The 27,945-nt window shown below is 47.9% G+C and overlaps 2 protein-coding genes across 6 annotated transcripts; one reads left to right on the top strand and one right to left on the bottom strand.

The window, feature by feature from the left end:
• Positions 1 to 195: 195 nt before the first annotated feature.
• TTLL9 (tubulin tyrosine ligase like 9) lies at positions 196 to 17,542 on the bottom strand. 3 transcript variants are annotated; one of them, XM_075571737.1, is made up of 14 exons: positions 16,791 to 17,541; positions 10,031 to 10,077; positions 9,550 to 9,642; positions 9,262 to 9,373; positions 8,571 to 8,756; positions 6,881 to 6,949; positions 6,684 to 6,774; positions 6,489 to 6,529; positions 6,099 to 6,186; positions 5,796 to 5,854; positions 3,130 to 3,326; positions 800 to 913; positions 462 to 601; positions 196 to 380 (listed from the first exon to the last, which is right to left on the bottom strand). In XM_075571737.1, exons 1-14 carry the CDS (start codon positions 16,803 to 16,805, stop codon positions 289 to 291), a joined length of 1,344 nt encoding a protein of 447 aa, XP_075427852.1. In that variant the 5' UTR covers positions 16,806 to 17,541; the 3' UTR covers positions 196 to 288. The 3 variants fall into 3 exon arrangements, with proteins under 3 accessions (XP_075427852.1, XP_075427853.1, XP_075427855.1); XM_075571738.1 differs by having other exon boundaries at positions 462 to 586; positions 16,791 to 17,537; XM_075571740.1 differs by lacking the exon at positions 10,031 to 10,077 and having other exon boundaries at positions 16,791 to 17,542.
• DUSP15 (dual specificity phosphatase 15) lies at positions 17,031 to 27,945 on the top strand. 3 transcript variants are annotated; one of them, XM_075571743.1, is made up of 8 exons: positions 17,031 to 18,065; positions 19,726 to 19,910; positions 20,007 to 20,040; positions 21,734 to 21,816; positions 22,388 to 22,437; positions 23,422 to 23,496; positions 23,693 to 23,780; positions 26,455 to 27,945. In XM_075571743.1, the coding sequence occupies exons 2-8, from the start codon at positions 19,890 to 19,892 to the stop codon at positions 26,773 to 26,775; spliced, it is 672 nt and encodes a 223-aa protein (XP_075427858.1). In that variant the 5' UTR covers positions 17,031 to 18,065; positions 19,726 to 19,889; the 3' UTR covers positions 26,776 to 27,945. The 3 variants fall into 3 exon arrangements, with proteins under 3 accessions (XP_075427858.1, XP_075427856.1, XP_075427857.1); XM_075571741.1 differs by having other exon boundaries at positions 17,035 to 18,065; positions 23,693 to 23,864; XM_075571742.1 differs by lacking the exon at positions 19,726 to 19,910 and having other exon boundaries at positions 17,035 to 18,065; positions 23,693 to 23,864.

Below are 27,945 nucleotides of genomic sequence, written 5' to 3'. Positions count from 1 at the left end.
CATGGATATCTCGGAAACGGCTGCAGCGATGCGATGTCTGATTTTGGCATAGTCTGGGAGGTCTAAAAATCCAGTATACAAACTACGTGAGCTCCCAAACGGGTCCAGTTAAAAGCATCGCACCCTTCAATACATGTGCTGTACAAATAAGATGGTTATCCTGTGCCCTGAACACATCTCACTACAGACCGGGAAGGCGCTGAACATCATTAATCCTTTATTAATTGATTTCTGGGAGAGGGCACCTTGCCCCCCTAGTCTCAGGAGGAGGTTATTTCTGGTAAAGGGTCAAGGTGCGGAGCTCATGTTAAAGTTTTTTTTAATGATCTGAGGGGGTTTCAGGAGCAGTCGGAGTTGTTTCTTCCTGTTGTTGTTATGGCCTGAGAAGAGAACATTGGAGGTGACCTTGGATTGGCTATGCAAGTTTTGTGGTGTTGGGGGCTCAGATCAAACAAACTCACCTAAGTGTGTGTTTGCCATGAAATTCCCGTTAGTGAGCGTCTCCTGCTGACTGTCATCCCTTGACACAGGTCCGTCATTCCACATGAGGTCGAACCCCCCAACTTGCTTCTCCTTCCCTGTTAATCTGAGAGGCGCAGAACTGTCAAAGTGAGCTAAAGTTACAGATATAAACATATACTACATCTACAAGAGCCTCAGAGCGGTATGACATTGGGGCATATCCATACAAAGTATTAATAAACTGTTCCATATACTAATAGTGGGGCTTGGGTTCTACCTAAACCCACAGTGTATTGACATTTTAGGTTAGGATCCTACCCTTCCCAGGGCCCCTCACCTGGCCTCCATGTCCACCACATGCAGGGTATCCTCCAGTAGATGGCACTTGAGCTCGTAGTCGTCCTGGCTACTGGCAGTCAGAGATGGAGAGGCGTTCACTTCCAGCAGCCACCTGTATGAGGGAATCTATGAATCGGTGCCAGAGGCACCTGATGCACCCATCTCACAAAATGATGCTCAGTAACATTACAAGGTTAGCGCCTCCTCCCTCTTCTGTAACAGGACAGAACTCTAATGTAATTCATGCACTGATGTCCCTCTCTGGGGTACATCCAGTAGCCCCCTGGAACAATACATGTGACACTGGGGTGTGTGTAATTTATATACTGTATAGATAGACAGAAAGGGATATATATATCTCCTAGTGGCAAAGGCAAGCAAGATAAGATCTTGTATTAAATGGGCAATGGATGGAAGGGAAGTAAAGAATTATACCCCTCTATAAAGCATTATTATGACCACACCTTGAATATGGAGTACAATTTTGGGCACCACTCCAAAGACATTAAGGAACTAGAGCGAGTGCAGAGAAGAACCATCAAATTAATAAAGGGGGCGGATAATCTAATTTATGAGGAGAGGCTAGGTAAATAAGATTTGTTTGCATTAGAAAATAGGTGTCTATGGGGGGATATGATAACTATATACAAATATATTCGGGGACAATACAAGGAGCTTTCAAAATAACTTCATCCAAATGGCAGTACAAAGGACACTGGGTCATCCCTTAAGGTTGGAGGAAAGGATTTGTTACAGTAAGGGCAGTTACAATGTAGAATTCGTTACCCATGGAGGTTTTTTGTTTGCCTTCCCCTGAATCAATATACTGTAAGTACAAATGTAGGATAAAGTATCTGTTGTCTAAATTTAGCATAGGTTGAACTTGATGGATGTATGTTTTTCAACCTCATCTACTATGTAACACCACAATTCACAACATTATCACCAAACATTTGTTGTTAGAAAATGTTTACATTGTATTGAAGAGTGAGATAGTTAAAAGGGGTGAAGAGTTAGAGCAGTGGTTTTCAACTGGGGTTCCGCGGCCGCCAGAGTGGGAGAGCCAGGACAACTCTCCCAGCAGTCCCAGAACCGGCGGCTCCTGAGCTAAGTAGCAGCAGCTGGCAGCTCGCTACTATTCTTCTCTCTGCCTGCTACGGTGAGTGTGCGCCTTCGCAGGGAGGGAGAGTAAAAACGTGCAAAGTGCTTCACTGCTGAACAGGTCTGGACAGGAGGTCAGATTGTGTGTGTGTGTGTGTGTGTGTGTGTGTGTGTGTAAGTGGGAGAGTGTGTACATGCACGCAAGGGGGAGAAGGCGCATAAGGAGGAGTGACGGGAGGGGGAGAGAGACGGGGCGAGGGTTGGGGTTCCCCAGAATTTTAAAATCAAATTCTGGGGTTTCCTAACCAAAAAAAAGGTTGAAAACCACAAAGTTAGAGAGTTATGGGTGAAGAGGGAGACTGAGGGAGTTAGAGAGGAGGGGGAAAGTTAGAGAGGAGTGGGGAGTGTTAGAGGAGCAGCGGAGAGAGCTGGAGGCGAGGGAGAGCGGAGGGATAGTTAGAGATGAGTGAGGGTCTTTAAAAAAAATTTGCAGGGGGACCAAAATTTGTAGTTATGCCACTGCAAAGAGAGGATGAGATAAAAAATAATTTACTTCTGAAAAGAACTATTTAACGTGTCTAACAGGTTAGACACGTTTGTCACATTACAGCCAAAGGGCTTAAATGAAGAGGAACACTTGAGCTGTTTCTCATTATGATTGATGGTAAATAATATTTGCACTTCAGTGCAGTGTTGTGAATTGTGTAGTCTTTTTCCGACGACCTAGTTTCCCTTTTAATATGACTGTTTGGTGACAATGTGTTGTGAATTGGTGTTCTTATTCTGCCTTGCCATAATCTGTCTCGGTCTTGTATAATAGTGCCTCTAACCTGACTTTCTGGACTTATTTACCTCTAGTGTATTTACCCTTGACTAGAAAATGAAGAGTAATATCCTCCCACTACGTTGCTGAGTTGGTCACCTGTGCACTGAATTAAAAATAACAATGAAACAATCCTGTCATGACACAACTCATTTGCATTTTATTTCCAGGGTGTGTGTGTGTGTGTGTGTGTCACGTTGTGTCACTGTGCTATTTACCTGTTGAAGGGTAGATAACCCCTCCCCCCCCCAAAAATGTTTTGTCTTCTGTTTTTCTGCACCAAAATGTGGTAAAATAAAGATACAGCACGGAGCTCGTTAATTGGCACCGAACTTCAAGTGCGATTGTCCCTATTAGCATTTGGCACTGGGGGGGAATATGCACCAGCTGTTGCCCTTGCTTACGGTTTCAGGTCCTGGTCCAGCAGGATGTCGTAGCCGTACAATTCGAAGCAGTGCTTGTCGTTGATGATGATTTTCTGGACGCTCTGCAGGGTCTTGATGAAGATGTTGTCCATGTTTTGAAAGAGGACCTCCACTGGCTCGGGGCCGTGCTTGGCTGTGAGGAACTGACGCAGCTGCTGTATCATCCACTTGCATCCCTGTGTGAGGCACGCAGTGAGGCACACGGAGCCCTATGCCGACATGCGCCATCGTGCAGCGAGGGAGAGACAATCGCGTGCATAGAACAGATGCACACATACCGATGAAGGGGGTACACATATCACATACGGAGAGGAGGCAGAGTGAGAAGCCTGAAAGCTCTCTCCTCCCCCCTGGTTATCAGCAGCTCGTCTTACTGTACGAGGGGTAATATTGACAGTAATAGGGTCAACTTTCCTATACGCACATATTAATATAATACAATAACTTTAATAAATATATTTTAAATGTATCAAGTTAGTACAGTAAGTACAGATTACATTGCTAACAACTCTACATACTAAAGGAAACCAATACTAATATATATTTAAATCAACACTAACAATCAATACACGAACTTTAGTTTTAAAAAGGACTGAATCTCACTTTAAAATGTATTTAATCTAATACTTATCTTTAAATCTTGTTGTCTGATAAGGGAAGGACAGCAGTTTCTCTATCTACTCGTAATCTCTTGTCTATATCTGCTTTTATTCTATATGTTAATACTGTCATTCTTCCACTATACTCTCTTCTATTCTTCCTCTGTACTGCACTATACTCTCTTCTATTCTTCCTCTGTACTGCACTATACTCTCTTCTATTCTTCCTCTGTACTGCACTATACTCTCTTCTATTCTTCCTCTGTACTGCACTATACTCTCTTCTATTCTTCCTCTGTACTGCACTATACTCTCTTCTATTCTTCCTCTGTACTGCACTATACTCTTCTATTCTTCCTCTGTACTGCACTATACTCTCTTCTATTCTTCCTCTGTACTGCACTATACTCTTTCCTATTCTTCCTCTGTACTGCACTATACTCTTTCCTATTCTTCCTCTGTACTGCACTATACTCTTTCCTATTCTTCCTCTGTACTGCACTATACTCTTTCCTATTCTTCCTCTGTACTGCACTATACTCTCTTCTATTCTTCCTCTGTACTGCACTATACTCTTTCCTATTCTTCCTCTGTACTGCACTATACTCTTTTCTATTCTTCCTCTGTACTGCACTATACTCTTTCCTATTCTTCCTCTGTACTGCACTATACTCTCTTCTATTCTTCCTCTGTACTGCACTATACTCTCTTCTATTCTTCCTCTGTACTGCACTATACTCTTTCCTATTCTTCCTCTGTACTGCACTATACTCTTTTCTATTCTTCCTCTGTACTGCACTATACTCTTCTATTCTTCCTCTGTACTGCACTATACTCTCTTCTATTCTTCCTCTGTACTGCACTATACTCTCTTCTATTCTTCCTCTGTACTGCACTATACTCTTTCCTATTCTTCCTCTGTACTGCACTATACTCTTTTCTATTCTTCCTCTGTACTGCACTATACTCTTTCCTATTCTTCCTCTGTACTGCACTATACTCTCTTCTATTCTTCCTCTGTACTGCACTATACTCTCTTCTATTCTTCCTCTGTACTGCACTATACTCTTTCCTATTCTTCCTCTGTACTGCACTATACTCTTTTCTATTCTTCCTCTGTACTGCACTATACTCTTTCCTATTCTTCCTCTGTACTGCACTATACTCTTTTCTATTCTTCCTCTGTACTGCACTATACTCTTTCCTATTCTTCCTCTGTACTGCACTATACTCTCTTCTATTCTTCCTCTGTACTGCACTACACTCTTTCCTATTCTTCCTCTGTACTGCACTATACTCTTTCCTATTCTTCCTCTGTACTGCACTATACTCTTTCCTATTCTTCCTCTGTACTGCACTATACTCTTTCCTATTCTTCCTCTGTACTGCACTATACTCTCTTCTATTCTTCCTCTGTACTGCACTATACTCTTTCCTATTCTTCCTCTGTACTGCACTATACTCTTTTCTATTCTTCCTCTGTACTGCACTATACTCTTTCCTATTCTTCCTCTGTACTGCACTATACTCTCTTCTATTCTTCCTCTGTACTGCACTATACTCTCTTCTATTCTTCCTCTGTACTGCACTATACTCTCTTCTATTCTTCCTCTGTACTGCACTATACTCTCTTCTATTCTTCCTCTGTACTGCACTATACTCTCTTCTATTCTTCTTCTGTACTGCACTATACTCTCTTCTATTCTTCCTCTGTACTGCACTATACTCTTTCCTTTTTTTTACTGACACTGACTTTCCCCTAGTCTCTGTACTAACTGCTTTTCAATTAAACTTACCCTTAGGCTGCGCTTACAGTGCCGGCAACGGTGACGTCAGCCTGCGGTCGCTGAACAAATCAAATTGAGATGACTTCCAGCAATCGCGACCAAGCCGCCGCTCTGTGCTTACTATAAGCGCACGCGACGGAGCATCGCTGTCACCGGCACTATAAGCGCAGCCCAACTGTCCTAACCAAAAAGATCCTAAAGCACATTTGCCGTTGTTACTGCTTGCACCCGGAAGTCGTAACGCACCCCCTTACATTACCTTCTCTGGATCGTAATCAGGGGCAGTTTTCTGGATGGCCACGTTGGTCAAGTGAATATCTGTGTCAGTATGTTAAGGAGGCAGCTTCGTTTTCCTGACTCCTCGCTGGGTAAACCATTCCTGAAATCCCACCCGCATATGAGTTGGCACGCTTTGCGCCTGCCCCCCCCACGGGGTATGAGGTGGTACACTCCGGCTGTCGTCCGCCCTCCCCCAAATCTGGGGTAAGGGTTGGGTACGCGCCGCCCACGTCACCCCAGGGGGGGGGGGGAGCTACGCTCTGCTTTGAGGTGGGGAGGATACAGTGGTCATCGATGCTGGTGAGAGTGAAACGCGTATTGGAGAAGCGTGCAAAGCCGTCACGGTAAAGCCAGGCCTTGAGCGGGATGTACTGCAGGGCCGGATCATATACACACACAATTAACAGGTTGTCGGTGACAGGAGAGCCCAGAAAATATATACGGAACCGTTCTTAATCACACGTGTTACATCCTATGTTTAGTCGTGTGCGTGACATGCAGTGATAATGTGTAGCTGCTTTGTACACTTTCAATATGGCAAATTACACCTTAGTCCCCCTTGTGTGTGAGATGTGACGCTGTACACAGTGCTGCTGTGATAGTCACTGTGCAGCGGGCACGTTCACAGCAGGGCATGGGGAAGTGACACCTCAATGACACGCCGATATCTCACCGAGGTCACAAGGACATAAACTCGCAGGTCAAACTTTCTCCCTGTGAACAGAGGAAGAGCAGTATTTTACATGTGTGAGCAGGAGAGGGCAGTACATGTTACACAGGCATGGCATGTGTTTGCACTGCACAATGACAGGAAATAGAGCATCCGCTGTATAACATAGACACACGTGTTGTGTTGCAGGCTCCTCACCACCAATTAAATACGGGTTCTCAATGTAACGCTGAGCAACGTAATTCTCCACTGGGATTTCATCTTTCTGGTCGTCTGTTCGTCCCCCGTCCTGGGGAACAGATAAAGTGGACAGGGAGTTAAACTTGCTGAATGTTTACCCCCAGACTGAAACCCCACAGTCTCTCCGCCCCCACCCTGCAAAAGATGCAGCTCACCTTCCTCCAGTCTATTATATCCTTCAGTTTTCGGAAGAGGAATATTCCCCGGCCCTGAGACCTGGCAACCTGGGGCAGGGTGTGGGGAAAAGAGACTTGTTTACACACGTAGCAGGAGGTCTGCTATATTCCCTGATCTACATTGGCGAGAAAAAGTTTATGAACCCCCAATGATAATTCCGAAAATGTTATAGTTTTTCCATGATAACCTTCTTGAATTAAAACCAGTCTTTTTTTTTTTTTTTTTTAAATATCCAATAGGGTTTATATTAACCAATTCCATATCTTTTGAAACAAAATGATATATGAATGAGACAAACAATGAGTAATTAAGAGTCAGGGTATGTGGAAAAAGTTAGTGGAACTCTGGTTTTATCAGCTAAATTAAAGGGGATAATTGGAATCAGGTGTTTAAATAATTAGGTAGACCATCAGAAACAAGTTTGGGAGGCTCTACTCTATATAAAGATCACAAACTTTGTGATTTTGGTCTTTACCATAAAGGTGTGTGGAAACAAACGTCATGCCACGATCAAAAGAAATCTCTGAGTAGCTGAGAAAAGCTCATCAGTCTGGAAAGGGTTACAAAACCATTTCTAATGATTGTGGGCCCCACCAATCCACTGTCAAGACAGTCTACAAATGGAAAAAGTTCAAGACCACATTCACTCTACCCAGGAGCGGTCATCCTACCAAAATCTCTCCAAGAACAAACCAGCAAATCATCCAGGAAGTTACAAAGAACCCCAGAGTAACATCCAAGGATCTGCAGGCCACTCTCGCCTTGGTTAATGTGAGTGTTCATGAATCAACTATCAGAAAAAGACTGAACCAGAATGGTGTTCATGGGAAGATAACCAGGAGGAAACCACTGCTCTCTAAAGGGAACAGTGCTGCCCGTCTGAAGTTTGCCAAAGAGCACATAGATGATCCCAAAGACTTCTGGAACACTGTTCTCTGGATAGACGTGGCAAAGGTAGAACATTTTGGCCTCAATGAGAAGATGTTATGTTTGGTAGCAACTAAACACTGTGTTCGAAAGGAAAACCGTCAAGCATGGTGGTGGGAGTGTGATGGTTTGGGGCTGCTTTGCTGCCTCAGGACCTGGATAGCTTGCCATTAGTGACACAACCATGAATTTTGCATTCTATTAGAAGATTCTGAAGGAGAATGTCAGGCCATCCGTCCGTGAGCTGTAGCAAAAGTGGGTCATGCAGCAAGACAATGATCCTAAACATGCAAGAAGATCTACAAAAGAATGGCTGCAGAAGAGTAAATTCCGGTTTTTAGAATGGCCTAGTCAAAGTCCGGATCTAAACCCCATCGAAATGTTGTGGCAGGTCCTGAAGTGAGCTGTCCATGCAAAGAAGCCCTCAAATGTCACTGAGTTGAAGCAGTTCGGTAAGGAGGAATGAGGCCAAATGTACAAAATTTGGTGCAAATTCAGCCAATCGTGAGATAGGAATGGTTATTTGGCATGGGGTTCCAAAAAAAAAAGTGTGTGTATTTACAACTCTCTAACAAATTACACCATTCACAGTAAAAGAAGGTACAAGGAGGAAGAGGCACATATAGGCACATATATGTATCACAGCATATGCATGACATTTGGGAAGGGTATCAATGGAGCAGCATCTCATCAGTAAGGTTGTTGCTGTGTACGTGGAGGTATTACTAAACTCGCGCTCACAGGCTTCATGATCCAGGTGATTCCGGGATTCCTGCGGAATTCCTCCACAAACAGGTGATATTCGGCCGGAAGCTCGAACGTCTTGGGGAAGAAGTCGCACCTGGCGGCCTCCTGCCTCCCAGACTCGCGCTCCAGCTGCTTCCGGAAACGCTTCAAATTCTTCACCATGAAATTCTTCCGGGTCAGCTGGAGAGGGGGAGTCAAGAAGGAGGTTACGAGGGACACAATCGGAGGAGAACTGGGTTTCTCCTCGGATTCAGGCTCAGCGTTTTGTCATGTGTGTCGCTTGCCATCTGCATTGAAGGGGTAATGTGGTAGAGGCCCAAAAATGACATATGATGCCACACAGTGACACAACATACATTGTGACACCTCAGAGTAGCTGCCTGACACAAGCAGCGCGGCCGATACCGGAATGGGACCTTTCGCCGCCAAGGACAGTCGTGCACCGGTTGTGTCGCCCCTAATGTAAGTGATTAGCATTAGGGGTAAGGGGCTAAACCTTTGAGGGTAAGGAGTAAGGTTAAGGGGTTACCATTAGGGGTTTTAGGTTTATTGGCTAAAGATTAGCGTTAGCATTAGGGGTTAAAGGTAAGGGGTAGGGTTAGGGGTTACCTTAGCGGTGTAACTCACTTGACTGGCCCATTCAGCGTATGTGTAATGTATCTGTGATGCAGAAAGGGACAGTCACCTCGTAGTGGTTGCGAAAGTGACAGATGCGCACGTGCTCGTCCATGTAGATGTGGTCGAAGTTCTCACGCAGCCAGCTCACTTCGCACCAGTAAAAGTCCCATTCGCCGTCACTGTGAAAACATTACCGATCAGGGGGAGCGCATGGCTGCCGCGTGTCTGCTGGCCTCGGAAGGATGATTAGATATAAAAGTGTCTGACCCATGAGGGGGAGATTGCGTGAGGGGAGGAGTCAGAGAGCCCTACAGGGCAGATGCAGGGGTGTAATTAGGGGGTGTCACAGTCTTACTCCTTCACTTCCATCCAGCCAGGCCGCTGCTTCAGGACATCTGTGATGGTGTTGGTGAGCGCGCACTTGTATCGGATGCAGGATCTGGGCTCCCTGCGGGAAACACAAGCAGGTGGTGAGAGTGTCAGGATCTCCTCAAACAGCCCTGCAGCCAGAGTCCGATAACTCACGTTATGGGCACAGGGCAGAAGCAAAAGTCTACAGACCCCTCGCTATAATATGGCAGGAAAGTTGTTCGTCTCTGGGGAGCCTTCTCAGTCACATAAGGACTTTTCTTGCTGATCTATTAAAAGGCATGGCAACATGCAGAGTATCCACACCAACACACGCATTGTGTCACATGACACTGTGACACGTGGACACAGAGGGCAGAGTGTGCAAAATGTATTATGTCAGTGAAATGAGAAATATACACAGAAGGATCTTCCACATGGGGGGGGGGGGGAGGGGGCGGGGGTGTGTGTAAGAGAGTGTTACATACCGCTCCTTCTGCTTCTGACACCCATATGAACCCCTGTAGCCAACAGTCTGTGGGAGAAGAAGACTCAGGTCATAGTGTGTGACCCTCCAGCAAAGTAACCTCATCCATAGGAACCTCCTTTTTCAACCATCATAATAGTTACTAGCAGCGATCATATAATACGGCAGAGCGTCAATTACCCAGGGATTATATAATACGGCAGAGCGTCAATTACCCAGGGATTATATAATACGGCAGTGCGTCAATTACCCAGGGATTATATAATACTGCAGAGCGTCAATTACCCAGGGATTATATAATACTGCAGAGCGTCAATTACCCAGGGATTATATAATACGGCAGAGCGTCAATTACCCAGGGATTATATAATACGGCAGAGCGTCAATTACCCAGGGATTATATAATACTGCAGAGCGTCAATTACCCAGGGATTATATAATACGGCAGAGCGTCAATTACCCAGGGATCATATAATACTGCAGAGCGTCAATTACCCAGGGATTATATAATACGGCAGAGCGTCAATTACCCAGGGATTATATAATACGGCAGAGCGTCGATTACCCAGGGATTATATAATACGGCAGAGCGTCAATTACCCAGGGATTATATAATACGGCAGAGCGTCAATTACCCAGGGATTATATAATACGGCAGAGCGTCAATTACCCAGGGATTATATAATACTGCAGAGCGTCAATTACCCAGGGATTATATAATACGGCAGAGCGTCAATTACCCAGGGATTATATAATACGGCAGAGCGTCAATTACCCAGGGATTATATAATACTGCAGAGCGTCAATTACCCAGGGATTATATAATACGGCAGAGCGTCAATTACCCAGGGATTATATAATACTGCAGAGCGTCAATTACCCAGGGATTATATAATACGGCAGAGCGTCAATTACCCAGGGATTATATAATACGGCAGAGCGTCAATTACCCAGGGATTATATAATACTGCAGAGCGTCAATTACCCAGGGATTATATAATACGGCAGAGCGTCAATTACCCAGGGATTATATAATACTGCAGAGCGTCAATTACCCAGGGATTATATAATACGGCAGAGCGTCAATTACCCAGGGATTATATAATACTGCAGAGCGTCAATTACCCAGGGATTATATAATACGGCAGAGCGTCAATTACCCAGGGATTATATAATACGGCAGAGCGTCAATTACCCAGGGATTATATAATACTGCAGAGCGTCAATTACCCAGGGATTATATAATACGGCAGAGCGTCAATTACCCAGGGATCATATAATACGGCAGAGCGTCAATTACCCAGGGATTATATAATACGGCAGAGCGTCAATTACCCAGGGATTATATAATACGGCAGAGCGTCAATTACCCAGGGATTATATAATACGGCAGAGCGTCAATTACCCAGGGATTATATAATACGGCAGAGCGTCAATTACCCAGGGATTATATAATACTGCAGAGCGTCAATTACCCAGGGATTATATAATACGGCAGAGCGTCAATTACCCAGGGATTATATAATACTGCAGAGCGTCAATTACCCAGGGATTATATAATACTGCAGAGCGTCAATTACCCAGGGATTATATAATACTGCAGAGCGTCAATTACCCAGGGATCATATAATACGGCAGAGCGTCAATTACCCAGGGATTATATAATACTGCAGAGTGTCAATTACCCAGCGATCATATAATACGGCAGAGCGTCAATTACCCAGGGATTATATAATACTGCAGAGCGTCAATTACCCAGGGATTATATAATACTGCAGAGCGTCAATTACCCAGCGATCATATAATACGGCAGAGCGTCAATTACCCAGGGATTATATAATACTGCAGAGCGTCAATTACCCAGGGATTATATAATACTGCAGAGCGTCAATTACCCAGCGATCATATAATACGGCAGAGCGTCAATTACCCAGGGATTATATAATACGGCAGAGCGTCAATTACCCAGGGATTATATAATACGGCAGAGCGTCAATTACCCAGGGATTATATAATACTGCAGAGCGTCAATTACCCAGGGATTATATAATACGGCAGAGCGTCAATTACCCAGGGATTATATAATACGGCAGAGCGTCAATTACCCAGGGATTATATAATACGGCAGAGCGTCAATTACCCAGGGATTATATAATACGGCAGAGCGTCAATTACCCAGGGATTATATAATACGGCAGAGCGTCAATTACCCAGGGATTATATAATACTGCAGAGCGTCAATTACCCAGGGATTATATAATACGGCAGAGCGTCAATTACCCAGGGATTATATAATACGGCAGAGCGTCAATTACCCAGGGATTATATAATACTGCAGAGCGTCAATTACCCAGGGATTATATAATACGGCAGAGCGTCAATTACCCAGGGATTATATAATACTGCAGAGCGTCAATTACCCAGGGATTATATAATACGGCAGAGCGTCAATTACCCAGGGATCATATAATACGGCAGAGCGTCAATTACCCAGGGATTATATAATACGGCAGAGCGTCAATTACCCAGGGATTATATAATACGGCAGAGCGTCAATTACCCAGGGATTATATAATACGGCAGAGCGTCAATTACCCAGGGATTATATAATACGGCAGAGCGTCAATTACCCAGGGATTATATAATACTGCAGAGCGTCAATTACCCAGGGATTATATAATACTGCAGAGCGTCAATTACCCAGGGATTATATAATACTGCAGAGCGTCAATTACCCAGGGATTATATAATACTGCAGAGCGTCAATTACCCAGGGATTATATAATACTGCAGAGCGTCAATTACCCAGGGATTATATAATACGGCAGAGCGTCAATTACCCAGGGATTATATAATACTGCAGAGCGTCAATTACCCAGGGATTATATAATACGGCAGAGCGTCAATTACCCAGGGATTATATAATACTGCAGAGCGTCAATTACCCAGGGATTATATAATACTGCAGAGCGTCAATTACCCAGGGATTATATAATACGGCAGAGCGTCAATTACCCAGGGATTATATAATACGGCAGAGCGTCACTTACCCAGGGATTATATAATACTGCAGAGTGTCAATTACCCAGGGATTATATAATACGGCAGAGCGTCAATTACCCAGGGATTATATAATACGGCAGAGCGTCACTTACCCAGGGATTATATAATACTGCAGAGTGTCAATTACCCAGGGATTATATAATACTGCAGAGCGTCAATTACCCAGGGATTATATAATACTGCAGAGTGTCAATTACCCAGGGATTATATAATACTGCAGAGCGTCAATTACCCAGGGATTATATAATACGGCAGAGCGTCAATTACCCAGGGATTATATAATACTGCAGAGCGTCAATTACCCAGGGATTATATAATACTGCAGAGCGTCAATTACCCAGGGATTATATAATACTGCAGAGCGTCAATTACCCAGGGATTATATAATACGGCAGAGCGTCAATTACCCAGGGATTATATAATACTGCAGAGCGTCAATTACCCAGGGATTATATAATACTGCAGAGCGTCAATTACCCAGGGATTATATAATACGGCAGAGTGTCAATTACCCAGGGATTATATAATACGGCAGAGTGTCAATTACCCAGGGATTATATAATACGGCAGAGCGTCAATTACCCAGGGATTATATAATACGGCAGAGCGTCAATTACCCAGGGATTATATAATACGGCAGAGCGTCAATTACCCAGGGATTATATAATACGGCAGAGCGTCAATTACCCAGGGATTATATAATACTGCAGAGCGTCAATTACCCAGGGATTATATAATACGGCAGAGCGTCAATTACCCAGGGATTATATAATACTGCAGAGCGTCAATTACCCAGGGATTATATAATACGGCAGAGCGTCAATTACCCAGGGATTATATAATACGGCAGAGCGTCAATTACCCAGGGATTATATAATACTGCAGAGCGTCAATTACCCAGGGATTATATAATACTGCAGTGCGTCAATTACCCAGGGATTATATAATACAGCAGTGCGTCAATTACCCAGGGATTATATAATACTGCAGAGTGTCAATTACCCAGGGATTATATAATACTGCAGAGCGTCAATTACCCAGGGATTATATAATACGGCAGAGCGTCAATTACCCAGGGATTATATAATACGGCAGAGCGTCAATTACCCAGGGATTATATAATACTGCAGAGCGTCAATTACCCAGGGATTATATAATACGGCAGAGCGTCAATTACCCAGGGATTATATAATACGGCAGAGCGTCAATTACCCAGGGATTATATAATACTGCAGAGCGTCAATTACCCAGGGATTATATAATACGGCAGAGCGTCAATTACCCAGGGATTATATAATACGGCAGAGCGTCAATTACCCAGGGATTATATAATACTGCAGAGCGTCAATTACCCAGGGATTATATAATACTGCAGAGCGTCAATTACCCAGGGATTATATAATACGGCAGAGTGTCAATTACCCAGGGATTATATAATACGGCAGAGCGTCAATTACCCAGGGATTATATAATACTGCAGAGCGTCAATTACCCAGGGATTATATAATACGGCAGAGCGTCAATTACCCAGGGATTATATAATACTGCAGAGCGTCAATTACCCAGGGATTATATAATACTGCAGAGCGTCAATTACCCAGGGATTATATAATACTGCAGAGCGTCAATTACCCAGGGATTATATAATACTGCAGAGCGTCAATTACCCAGGGATTATATAATACTGCAGAGCGTCAATTACCCAGGGATTATATAATACGGCAGAGCGTAAATTACCCAGGGATTATATAATACGGCAGAGCGTCAATTACCCAGGGATTATATAATACTGCAGAGCGTCAATTACCCAGGGATTATATAATACTGCAGAGCGTCACTTACCCAGGGATTATATAATACGGCAGAGCGTCAATTACCCAGGGATTATATAATACGGCAGAGCATCACTCACACAGCGATCCTATAATACTGCAGAGCGTCATTCCCACAGCGATCCTATAATACTGCAGAGCATCACTCACACAGCGATCCTATAATACTGCAGAGCGTCACTCACACAGCGATCCTATAATACTGCAGAGCATCACTCACACAGCGATCCTATAATACTGCAGAGCGTCACTCACACAGCGATCCTATAATACTGCAGAGCGTCACTCACACAGCGATCCTATAATACTGCAGAGCATCACTCACACAGCGATCCTATAATACTGCAGAGCGTCACTCACACAGCGATCCTATAATACTGCAGAGCATCACTCACACAGCGATCCTATAATACTGCAGAGCGTCACTCACACAGCGATCCTATAATACTGCAGAGCATCACTCACACAGCGATCCTATAATACTGCAGAGCGTCATTCCCACACCGATCCTATAATACTGCAGAGCATCACTCACACAGCGATCCTATAATACTGCAGAGCATCACTCACACAGCGATCCTATAATACTGCAGAGCGTCACTCACACAGCGATCCTATAATACTGCAGAGCGTCACTCACACAGCGATCCTATAATACTGCAGAGCGTCACTCACACAGCGATCCTATAATACTGCAGACTGCCATTCGCACAGCGATCCTATAATACTGCAGAGCATCACTCACACAGCGATCCTATAATACTGCAGAGCATCACTCACACAGCGATCCTATAATACTGCAGAGCGTCATTCCCACAGCAATCTTATAATACTGCAGAGCGTCACTCACACAGCGATCCTATAATACTGCAGAGCGTCACTCACACAGCGATCCTATAATACTGCAGAGCGTCACTCACACAGCGATCCTATAATACTGCAGAGCATCACTCACACAGCGATCCTATAATACTGCAGAGCGTCATTCCCACAGCAATCTTATAATACTGCAGAGCGTCACTCACACAGCGATCCTATAATACTGCAGAGCGTTACTCACACAGCGATCCTATAATACTGCAGAGCGTCACTCACACAGCGATCCTATAATACTGCACAGCGTCACTCCCACAGCGATCCTATAACACTGCAGACTGCCATTCGCACAGCGATCCTATAATACTGCAGAGCGTCACTCCCACAGCGATCCTATAACACTGCAGACTGCCATTCGCACAGCGATCCTATAATACTGCAGAGCGTCACTCCCACAGCGATCCTATAACACTGCAGACTGCCATTCGCACAGCGATCCTATAACACTGCAGACTGCCATTCGCACAGCGATCCTATAACACTGCAGACTGCCATTCGCACAGCGATCCTATAACACTGCAGACTGCCATTCGCACAGCGATCCTATAACACTGCAGACTGCCATTCGCACAGCGATCCTATAACACTGCAGACTGCCATTCGCACAGCGATCCTATAACACTGCAGACTGCCATTCGCACAGCGATCCTATAACACTGCAGACTGCCATTCGCACAGCGATCCTATAACACTGCAGACTGCCATTCGCACAGCGATCCTATAACACTGCAGACTGCCATTCGCACAGCGATCTTAGAAAATACGTAACTATTAAACAAAACACAAAATTCCAACGTTTCGGTCCCAACTTTGCCCTGAGAAAGGTCCACTGTTGGGAGCGAAACATTGGAATTTTGTGCTTTGTTTAATGGTTACGGATTTTCTTGACGTGTCAGTGTCTGCTGATTTCGGGGAACACGGTATCGTACAATTGTCTTTATTATATGGGACATGCACCAACTATTATTGGATGACTATATATACACTGACCTTGCCCCTGGACATGCTGCCCCCTCCTGTGCTGGATATTTATACTGTCCGGGTATAGATGTGTTTACATTTAGTTACTGTCGGTATATAAGTCTGTGTGTATATATATGTGGTCGGTAGCCGTATATAGATGTGTATATGTGTCTTTCTTTCTGCTCACGCGGTCACTATGGCAACAGATGCTCCGCGCGGTTTGATGACGTTTTAGTGCGTAACGTGACTGAAGAGTCGGGACATGGATGCCTGTGACGCAGCCACGGCACGTGACACGGAAGTGTGTGTGTGTGTGTGTGTGTGTGTGTGTGTGTGTGTGTGTGTGTGTGTGTGTGTGTGTGTGTGTGTGTGTGTGTGTGTGTGTGTGTGTGTGTGTGTCTTAGTCTTAGGGGAGGAAGGAGCGTGTGTCTGTCTGTCGGAAGGGCTGTAAATGCTGAGGGGAGGAAGGGCTGTGTGTGACTGTGTCTGAGGGGAGGAAGGGCTGTAAATGTGTGACTGTGTGTCTGAGGGGACTGGGAGGAAGGGGTGTGTGTCTTAGGGGAAGAAGGGTTGTAAGTGTGTGTGTCTGGGGGCATTTAAGGCTGTGACTGTGTGTGTATGTCTTACGGGAGGAAGGAGTGTGTGTGTCTGTCTGGCGGGCTGTAAATGTGTGTGTCTGAGGGGAGGAAGGGCTGTAAATATCTGTCTGTCTGTCCGAGGGGAGGAAGGGCTGTAAATGTGTCTCTGTGTCTCTGTGTCTCTGTGTCTCTGTATCTCTGTGTCTCTGTCTGTCGGGAGGAAGGGCTGTAAATGTGTGTGTGACACAGTGACAGACCCTTCTTCCCTGAGTATCACACATATAGTGACAGCCTCGTGTGTGTGTGTCACTGGGGGGAGGAGGGGATGCCACTGTGTATGGCACTGAGGGGAACAGGGGCTGTCACTATGTGTCTGTGTGTCATACAGAAGAGCGCAGGGGCTGTCACTGAGGGGTGCACACACTGTTACTGTGTGTCTGGCAATGAGGGGAGCAGAGACTGTCACTGTGTGTTGCACGGAGGGTAACTAGGGCTTTCACTGTGTGTGTGACACTGAGATGAGGGGCTGTCATGTGACACAGGGTAAGAAGGACTGTCTGTGAGGGGAGGAGAAGCTGTCACTTTGTGTGTGTGTCACACTGTCACTGTAACCCAACCTCTCGCAGTCCCTGAGATGTGCGTGTAATATAATATTACACATGCTCCGTGAGGTTTCATGGGAGCAGGTGACCTGCTGTACTCTGTGATTGTTGCTATTTAAATGGTAAATAGGTTTCTGAATTACACCTTAAAAATCAGACAATAAAATATTTATCTGATGTCTTTTTGATCCGACTTTGTCATTCCTCAAATTTACAAACAAATTGCTCTCCATCATTAGTGTCTATAATGGTTAGAGGTCTCTGCGGGGAGCATTGAACGGGTATAATGGTTAGGGGTCTGCGGGGAGCATTGAGCGGGTATAATAGTTAGGGGTCTCTGCGGGGAGCATTGAGCGTGTATAATAGTTAGGGGTCTGCGGGGAGCATTGAGCTGGTATAATGGTTAGAGCTCTGCAGGGAGCATTGAGCGTGTATAATGGTTAGAGGTCTGCGGGGAGCATTGAGCGTGGTATAATGGTTAGGGGTCTGCGGGGAGCATTGGGCGTGTATAATGGTTAGGGGTCTGCGGAGAGCATTGAGCGTGTATAATGGTTAGGGGTCTGCAGGGAGCATTGGGTGTGTATAATGGTTAGGGGTCTCTGCGGGGAGCATTGGCCGTGTATAATGGTTAGGGGTCTCTGCGGGGAGCATTGAGCGTGTATAATGGTTAGGGGTCTGCAGGGAACATTGAGCGGGTATAATGGTTAGGGGTCTGCAGGGAGCATTGACCATGTATAATGGTTAGGGGTCTCTGCGGGGAGCATTGACCATGTATAATGGTTAGAGGTCTCTGCGGGGAGCATTGAGTGTGGTATAATTGTTAGAGGTCTCTGCGGGGAGCATTGAGTGTGGTATAATTGTTAGGGGTCTGCAGGGAGCATTGGGCGTGTATAATGGTTAGAGGTCTCTGCGGGGAGCATTGAGCGTGTATACTGGTTAGAGGTCTCTGCGGGGAGCATTGAGCGTGTATAATAGTTAGAGGTCTCTGCGGGGAGCATTGAGCGTGTATAATGGTTAGGGGTCTGCGAAGAGCATTTAGCGGGTATAATGGTTAGGGGTCTGCGGAGAGCATTTAGCGGGTATAATGGTTAGGGGTCTACGGGGAGCATTGAGCGTGTATAATGGTTAGGGGTCTGCGGGGAGCATTGAGCGTGTATAATGGTTAGGGGTCTGCGGAGAGCATTGAGCGTGTATAATGGTTAGGGGTCTGCGGAGAGCATTGAGCGTGTATAATGGTTAGGGGTCTGCGGAGAGCATTGAGCGGGTATAATGGTTAGAGGTCTCTGCGGGGAGCATTGAGCGTGTATAATGGTTAGGGGTCTGCGGAGAGCATTGAGCGTGTATAATGGTTAGGGGTCTGCGGAGAGCATTGAGCGTGTATAATGGTTAGGGGTCTGCGGAGAGCATTGAGCGGGTATAATGGTTAGAGGTCTCTGCGGGGAGCATTGAGCGTGTATAATAGTTAGGGGTCTGCGAAGAGCATTTAGCGGGTATAATGGTTAGGGTCTGCAGGGAGCATTGGGCGTGTATAATGGTTAGGGGTCTGCGGAGAGCATTGAGCGTGTATAATGGTTAGGGGTCTGCGGAGAGCATTGAGCGTGTATAATGGTTAGGGGTCTGTAGCACAATCAGTTTCAGCATCTCGGTGATCTAAACTAAATCAGAAGATGCACAACAGACTTGATAGTTTATGGGTAACTGTCACCTTGCTATGTGAGGGACAGACGTGTTTGGGACTCCCGGCAGTAAATCACAGATCATATTAATACCTGGGTATTACAGGTTCTCCCAGATTCCCTCTGATATAATTGGTGTTGGGTGGAGTCACACATGTTTTTTGGCCGTGGAAGGGAATGCAATCATCTCGGCAGTATACAGACAGGATGTGAGAGTATTAACATGAAGTCACCGCAGCCGCACACTCCGCTCACTCACTCACCCTAATCATGGGGAATGGTATGAATAAGGTATGATCCTGGGGGGGGTGCAGAAGTCCGCCCCACGTACCCCCGACATCGCACGCTGTAACACGGAGTAACCAGTGTTTGTTCCTCTCACTGCAGATCCTGCCAGGACTATATCTCGGGAGCGTGATCGGTGAGAGCCGGAAACTCATGTCTGTCCATCTGTTTCTCTACATTTTACCTGTCTCAAGATCTTCATCGCTCCGCTTCTTCCATTTTTCCTTCCTAAGGCTGCACCTATAGTGCCGGAGACAGTGACGTCGCGTCAAAACAAATGCATTGCCGCCGTCACGTGCGTTTATAGTAAGCGCGGCGCGACGGCTTGACCGCGATCGCTGGAAGCCATCCCAATTTGATTTTTTTCAGAGACCGCAGCCTGACCGTCGCCGGCACTATAAGCGCGGCCTTATTCTCTGTTTCACTCTTTAACGATGCCTCACCCTCTTTCATTCTTTTTTTGACTTTTTCTCTTCCTCTTCCCTCGTTTCTGCTCTATTTCTCCTCTGCTCTCCCTCCCCCTAGTGTCACACTCCTCTTGATCTCCCCCCCCCCATGTCCTGTTCCTCCCTCCCACGTGTCCGGCTCCTCTCCCCATGTCCTACCCTTCCTCCTCCCCCCCCCCCATGTCCAGCTCCTCCTAATCTTCCCCCCCCCCCGTGTCACGCTCCTCCTGATATCCCCCTCCCCCCCCCGGACCTGCTCTTTCTGATCTCCCCCCCCCTCCCCCACGGGCCCTGCTCTTCCTGATCTCCTTCCCCCCCCCCCCCCGGGTCCTGCTCTTCCTGATCTCCTCCCCCCCCCCCCCCCCCGGGTCCTGCTCTTCCTGATCAAAGGGTCCTGCTCTTTCTGATCTCGCCCCCCCGAGTCCTGCTCTTTCTGATTCCCTCCCCCCGAGTCCTGCTCTTTCTGATTCCACCCCCCCAGTCCTGCTCTTTCTGATTCCCCCCCCCCCCAGTCCTGCTCTTTCTGATCCCCCCCCCCCCACGGGCCCTGCTCTTCCTGATCTCCTCTCTCCCCCACCCCCCCACGGGCCCTGCTCTTCCTGATCTCCTTCCCCCCCCCCCCCCCGGGTCCTGCTCTTCCTGATCTCCTCCCCCCCCCCCCCCCCCCGGGTCCTGCTCTTCCTGATCTCCTCCCCCCCCCCCCCCCCCCCGGGTCCTGCTCTTCCTGATCAAAGGGTCCTGCTCTTTCTGATCTCGCCCCCCCGAGTCCTGCTCTTTCTGATTCCCTCCCCCCGAGTCCTGCTCTTTCTGATTCCACCCCCCCAGTCCTGCTCTTTCTGATTCCCCCCCCCCCAGTCCTGCTCTTTCTGATCCCCCCCCCCCACGGGCCCTGCTCTTCCTGATCTCCTCTCTCCCCCACCCCCCCACGGGCCCTGCTCTTCCTGATCTCCTTCCCCCCCCCCCCCCCCCGGGTCCTGCTCTTCCTGATCAAAGGGTCCTGCTCTTTCTGATCTCACCCCCCCAGTCCTGCTCTTTCTGATTCCCCCCTCCCAGTCCTGCTCTTTCTGATTCCCCCCTCCCAGTCCTGCTCTTTCTGATTTCCCCCCCCCCCGAGTCCTGCTCTTTCTGATCCCCCCCCCCGAGTCCTGCTCTTTCTGATCCCCCCCCCCGAGTCCTGCTCTTTCTGATCCCCCCCCCCGAGTCCTGCTCTTTCTGATCCCCCCCCCCCGAGTCCTGCTCTTTCTGATTCCCCCCCCCCGAGTCCTGCTCTTTCTGATTCCCCCCCCCCCCGAGTCCTGCTCTTTCTGATTCCCCCCCCCTGAGTCCTGCTCTTTCTGATCCCCCCCCCCCACCCCCCGGGTTTCTGCTTTTCCTCTCCTGTAGATTCCAGGGACTGGGAGCAGCTAAAGAGAAATAGAATCACTCACGCCGTCTCTGTGCATCAATCTCCCGAGCCAAAGCTGCAGGTAGCGGGGGCCCTGTGTCCTGTTCTAACTGTGCACCTGTCACCCAGCAACTTTACACATAACATGCAAATAACACGGCTAACATACCATGCTATACCCCAAGTAATAACCACAGCTTCCTCTAACTAACACTGGTATAGGGGGGTCTGTGTGAGAGTCTGCGATGCTCTGCAGGAGGGTGGGTCTGTGTTAGACTTTGCGCTGTCTGTCACGCTCTGCAGGGGTGGGGTTCTGTGTCGGATGCTCTGCAGGGGTGGGGTTCTGTGTCGGATGCTCTGCAGGGGTGGGGTTCTGTGTCGGATGCTCTGCAGGGGTGGGGTTCTGCGTCAGACGCAGCAATGCTTTGCCGGGGGAGGGGGAGTCAGGCGCTGCGATGCTCTGCAGGGGTGGGTTTCTGTGTCAGACGCTGCGATGCTCTGCAGGAGTGGGGTTCTGCGCCAGACGCTGCGATGCTCTGCAGGGGTGGGGTTCTGCGCCAGACGCTGCGATGCTTTGCCGGGGGAGGGGGAGTCAGGCGTTGTGATGCTCTGCGGGGGGAGTCTGTGTCAGACTGTATATTTTCCTCTCACAGGAGCTGACGTACCTCTGTGTCTCTCTGCCAGACTCACCCGAGGCTGACATGTGAGTGCTGGGCGCAATGCTCTGCATAGACTAAATATAGGGTGCAATGATCTGCATGCAGTAATTATAGGGTGCAATGATCTGCATGCAGTAATTATAGGGTGCAATGATCTGTATACAGTAATTATAAGGTGCCATGCTCTGCATGCAGTAAATGTAGGGTGCAATGATATGCATGCAGTAATTATAAGGTGCAATGATCTGCATGCAGTAAATGTAGGGTGCAATGATCTGCATGCAGTAAATGTAGGGTGCAATGATCTGCATGCAGTAATTATAAGGTGCAATGATCTGCATGCAGTAAATGTAGGGTGCAATGATCTGCATGCAGTAATTATAAGGTGCAATGATCTGCATGCAGTAAATGTAGGGTGCAATGATCTGCATGCAGTAATGATAAGGTGCAATGATCTGCATGCAGTAAGTGTAGGGTGCAATGATCTGCATGCAGTAATTATAAGGTGCAATGATCTGCATGCAGTAAATATAGGGTGCAGTGATCTGCACGCAGTAATTATAAGGTGCAACGATCTGCATGCAGTAAATGTAGGGTGCAATGCTCTGCATGCAGTAAATATCGGGTGCAGCGATCTGCATGCAGTAAATATCGGGTGCAATGCTCTGCATGCAGTAAATATAGGGTGCAATGCTCTGCATGCAGTAAATATGGGGTGCAATGCTCTGCATGCAGTAAATATCGGGTGCAATGCTCTGCATGCAGTAAATACCGGGTGCAATGCTCTGCATGCAGTAAATATGGGGTGCAATGCTCTGCATGCAGTAAATACCGTGTGCAACGCTCTGCATGCAGTAAATATGGGGTGCAATGCTCTGCATGCAGTAAATACCGGGTGCAATGCTCTGCATGCAGTAAATATAGGGTGCAATGCTCTGCATGCAGTAAATACCGGGTGCAATGCTCTGCATGCAGTAAATATAGGGTGCAATGCTCTGCATGCAGTAAATTAAGTTTTCTCTCTTCAGACTTCAGCACTTTAAACAATGTATCAGCTTCATTCATTGCAGCCGCCTGAGCGGAGGGAACTGCCTGGTGCACTGGTGAGAGCACAGGATTGTGGGAGCTATTTGCCATTGGGGGGGTGGAAGGAGGGGTGGGGGGTAGTTGAGAAGATGGGGCTCAGTGGGGGTCATTTAGAGTTGTACACAGGACACCATAATCACTACAAAACAGTGGGTGGTGGGCATGGGATTCTATAATTGGGGTCTTTCCTCACACCCTCCCCCCCTACCCCAGCTCTGCTGGCGTCTCCCGCAGTGCCACCATCGTCACAGCCTACATCATGACGGTCACCAGGCTCAACTGGGCACAGGCGTTGGCCGTGGTGAGTGCAGCGAGACCCAGCGCCAACCCCAACACGGGCTTCAGAAAGCAGCTACAGAACTTCGGGGGAGGGGGCGCACAGGAGGTAAAGGGGATGAGAGGGGGGCACAAGGGGTAATGGGGGAGGATAGGGGGCACAAGGGGTAATAGGGGAGGAGAGGGGCGCACAGGAGGTAAAGGGGCGCACAGGCGGTAAAGGGGATGAGAGGGGGGCACAACGGGTAATGGAGGAGGAGAGGGGGCACAAGGGGTAATAGGGGAGGAGAGGGGGCACAAAGGGTAATGGAGAGGGCGCACAAGGGGTAATAGGGAAGGAGAAGGGAGCACAAAGGGTAACGGGTGGAGGAGAAGGGCACAAGGTGTAATGGGTGGAGGAGAGGGGCGCACAGGAGGTAAAGGGGATGAGAGGGCACAAGGAGGAGGGGAGGACAGGGGGCACAAGGGTAATGGGGGAGTAGAGAGGCACACAGGAGGTAAAAGGGATGAGAGGGGGGCACAAGGGGTAATGGGGAGGAGAGGGGGTACAAGGGGTAATAAGGGAGGAGAGAAGGTAATGGAGGAGGAGAAGGGGGCACTGGGGTAATGGAGGAGGAGAAGGGGGCCCTGGAACGCAATGGGATTAGGAGAGGTGGACACAGGAGATACAGTGAGGGGGCACAGAAGGTAAAGGCAGAGGGAGTGGGGGGGGGATGGGGGCACAGGCGATAAATAGGATAGAAAGGGGGGCAGAGCACGTTGTGGGTAGAGCTTGTGTGCCATGGTTGCGGCTTATATTGTGGGGGGTGACATGTGGTGGCAGGAGCCTTCTTGTCTAAGGCTGGTGAAAGGGTACTGTTTATAGAGATGTTGCTATGTCCATGCAGTAAAGGATAGAGATGGGAGAGAGGAGGGGTTGTAAAGATGTTGAAAATTGGAGGGGGTCTATAGCATGTAGGTTTCTATATGTGGGTTAGTAGGTATTGAGGAGGGAGCAGAGGGTAGAGTGAGGTTAAAGGTTAGAAGGTGATGAGAGCGAGGGAAGGGCGTGTTCTAGTAGTTGGAGACTTGTCAGAAACGGGAGACCACCAGGTCAAGTGAGTGTCCAGTGCAGTGAGGAGGAGAGGAGGTCCATTGGGAGGGGCCATAGGAGGAGGTTAAGAAGAGACAATGGGCGGCTGAAGTGGCATTGGGATTGGCGATAGGTATGTTCCAGTCTCCCAGGGGGACAGTGTGAGTGTCAGAAGTGAGGAAGCCAGACGGCAAAGTGGTCAAGAAATTGAGAGGTTGGCCCAGGGGAACGAGAGATGGCAGCAACCCGGAGAGAAATGGGGGGAAAGAGACAGCGTGGACTTCAGAGGATGAGAGGAAGGGGGAGATGATGTGATATATGTGCCGTGTGGTGAAAGTAGTATGCCATCTCCTCCGCCCTGTCTATTCTCCGGTCTGGGGGGGTGTCTAAGGGAGAGACCACCATAGGAGAGAGCAGCAGGGGAGGCGGTATCTAAGGCCGCGTTTATAGTGGCTGCGCGACGGAACGCATGACGTCACGCGTGTCTGTCGCTCGCGCGAAACCGGCATTGAGGTCCGGGGGAGGCGGGGGCCGTGACATCACTTGAGCAGTTCGCCCTCATTGGCTGAACCGCGCACGTGACCCGGCCATCGTGCGACAAACATAAAACTGTGTGTCTGGCTGAGAATCTGCCTCCTGGAGGCTCGGCCTTCGGGGAGCGGCCACTACAAACGCGGCCTCGGGGGGAGACCCAGGTTTCTGTAATGGCTAGAAAGCTGAGAGACTTGGAAATGAAGAAGTCACGGGGAGCTGTACGTTTGTCGCAGACAGACCGTGCGTTCCATGGGGCACAGGAAAAGGGAAGGGTGTAATGGGGATGAGGTTGGAGTGATCGGCAGTGCGTGGCGAGAAGGAGACTTTGGGGTAGGGTGTGGGAAGTGAGAGGATAAGTATGTGGACAGGGCCAGGATTAGGGGACATGTCACTTCAGAGTAGGAGTAATTAGTAGGCAGAGGAAGCGGAAGGGGGAGGGTTGCTGTATTTTCTTTGGAAAGATGAGGCTGTGATGTGAGAAGCAGATGGAATTCATGGCAACAAAATAAGGGAAATGACCTTAAAGAAAGGGAAATTACCAAGGCGGGTTCAGAGGAGAAAGTGTGGGAGCTGGGGATAGAGGCAAAGGCGAGAGCGCAGGTAAATAAGGCAGCGCAAGGTAGCAGTAGCACAAAGCTGAGATTGGGCGGAAGTCATTATTTAACACGAATCTGTAGTGTTCCCAGTTCGGGTGTTGGCAGTGTACAAACAGCAGCACATGGTATGTACTGTTCGGCTGCCGCCGGAGGCTGAGATTATAGTTGGCGCTCGCGGCACGAACAGCAGACCTCTATGAGGCTGGCCATAGTGCGTGCGCAGTCGCACACACTATAATCTCAGCCTTAGGCAGGGTGGTGTGAGAGAGGCTGGGGATGGAAGTTAATACCTTCTATTTTGTTTGAAGCAACCTGTGAATGTCTAGTTTAATCTATTTTAGATTTATTATCTGTTGTTTTCAACAGTTATCTGAGTGCTGCCCTCTCTCTATGCTATATGTATATAGAGAGAGAAACTTCCTACCAACCAGTGTATATGTATTACATCGTATTAATACACTCCTGGTTAGGTTAGTACTGTTTGTTTGTTTTTACAGTTTTACAGGCACCTCGAGGAGAAATACGGAAAAAGTCCCTTTAATGACGAGGAAGAGGCGAAAACTGTGTTATTACGGGGGGAAGAGAGGGAGCTGAGTCTGCAGGAGGGCGAGAGAACTGAGTCTGCAGGAGGGCGCAAGAGAACAAAGTCTGCAGGAGGGGGCGTGAGACCTGAGTCTGCAGGAGGGAGAAGGAGAACTGAGTCTGCAGGAGGGAGAGGGAGAACTGAGTCTGCAGGAGGGAGAGGGAGAACTGAGTCTGCAGGAGGGAGAGGGAGGACTGAGTCTGCAGAAGAGAGAGAACTGAGTCTGCTGCAGTAAGCGAGAGAGAACTGAGTCTGCAGGAGGGAGAGAGAACTGAGTCTGTAAGAGAGAGAACTGAGTCTGCTGGAGGGAAAGAGAGAACTGAGTCTGCAGGAGAGAGAACTGAGCCTGCAGGAGTGAGCGAGGGAACGGAGTCTGCAGGAGGGCGCAGGAGAACGGAGTCTGCAGGAGAGCGAGAGAGAACAAAGTCTGCAGGAGAGCGAGAGAAAATTGAGTGCAGGAGGGGGCGAGAGAACTGAGTCTGCAGGAGGGAGAGAGAACTGAGTCTGCAGGAGGGCGAGAGAACTGAGTCTGCAGGAGAGAGAGAGAACTGAGTCTGCAGGAGAGAGAGAGAACTGAGTCTGCAGGAGAGAGAGAGAACTGAGTCTGCAGGAGAGAGAGAGAACTGAGTCTGCAGGAGAGAGAGAGAACTGAGTAGGCAGGAGAGAGAGAGAACTGAGTCTGCAGGAGAGAGAGAGAACTGAGTCTGCAGGAGGGAGAGAGAACTGAGTCTGCAGGAGGGAGAGAGAACTGAGTCTGCAGGAGAGAGAGAGAACCGAGTCTGCAGGAGAGAGAACTGAGTCTGCAGGAGAGAGATAGAGAGAACTAAGTCTGCAGGAGAGAGAGAGAACTGAGTCTGCAGGAGGGAGAGAGAGAACTGAGTTTGCAGGAGGGAGAGAACTGAGTTTGCAGGAGGGAGAGAGAACTGAGTTTGCAGGAGGGAGAGAGAACTGAGTCTGCAGGAGAGAGAGAGAACTGAGTCTGCAGGAGAGAGAGAGAGAGAGAGAGAGAGAGAGAACTAAGTCTGCAGGAGAGAGAGAGAGAACTGAGTTTGCAGGAGGTAGAGAGAATTGTGTCTGCAGGAGAGAGAACTGAGTCTGCAGGAGAGAGAGAGAACTAAGTCTGCAGGAGAGAGAGAACTGAGTTTGCAGGAGAGAGAGAGAACTGAGTTTGCAGGAGGTAGAGAGAACCGAGTCTGCAGGAGGGAGAGAGAACTGTGTCTGCAGGAGAACGCGCGCGCGCGAGAGAGAGAGAGAACTGAGTCCGCAGGACGGCGTGAGAACTGAGTCCGTAGAGCTTTTATCACGTGTCCTTTACAGCTATGTCCCATTCTCCCCCCCCCCTTCTCACCCTGCTTCCCTCCGAGTCATTTTTGTAAATAAACACAAAATGCAGAAATAAAATGAA

Source organism: Ascaphus truei, chromosome 15, assembly GCF_040206685.1.
Source record: "Ascaphus truei isolate aAscTru1 chromosome 15, aAscTru1.hap1, whole genome shotgun sequence".
In the NCBI taxonomy this organism is placed as follows: Eukaryota; Metazoa; Chordata; class Amphibia; order Anura; family Ascaphidae; genus Ascaphus; species Ascaphus truei.
The sequence above is the reverse complement of the archived record's forward strand: the minus strand, read 5'-3'. Positions and strand labels throughout refer to the sequence as shown.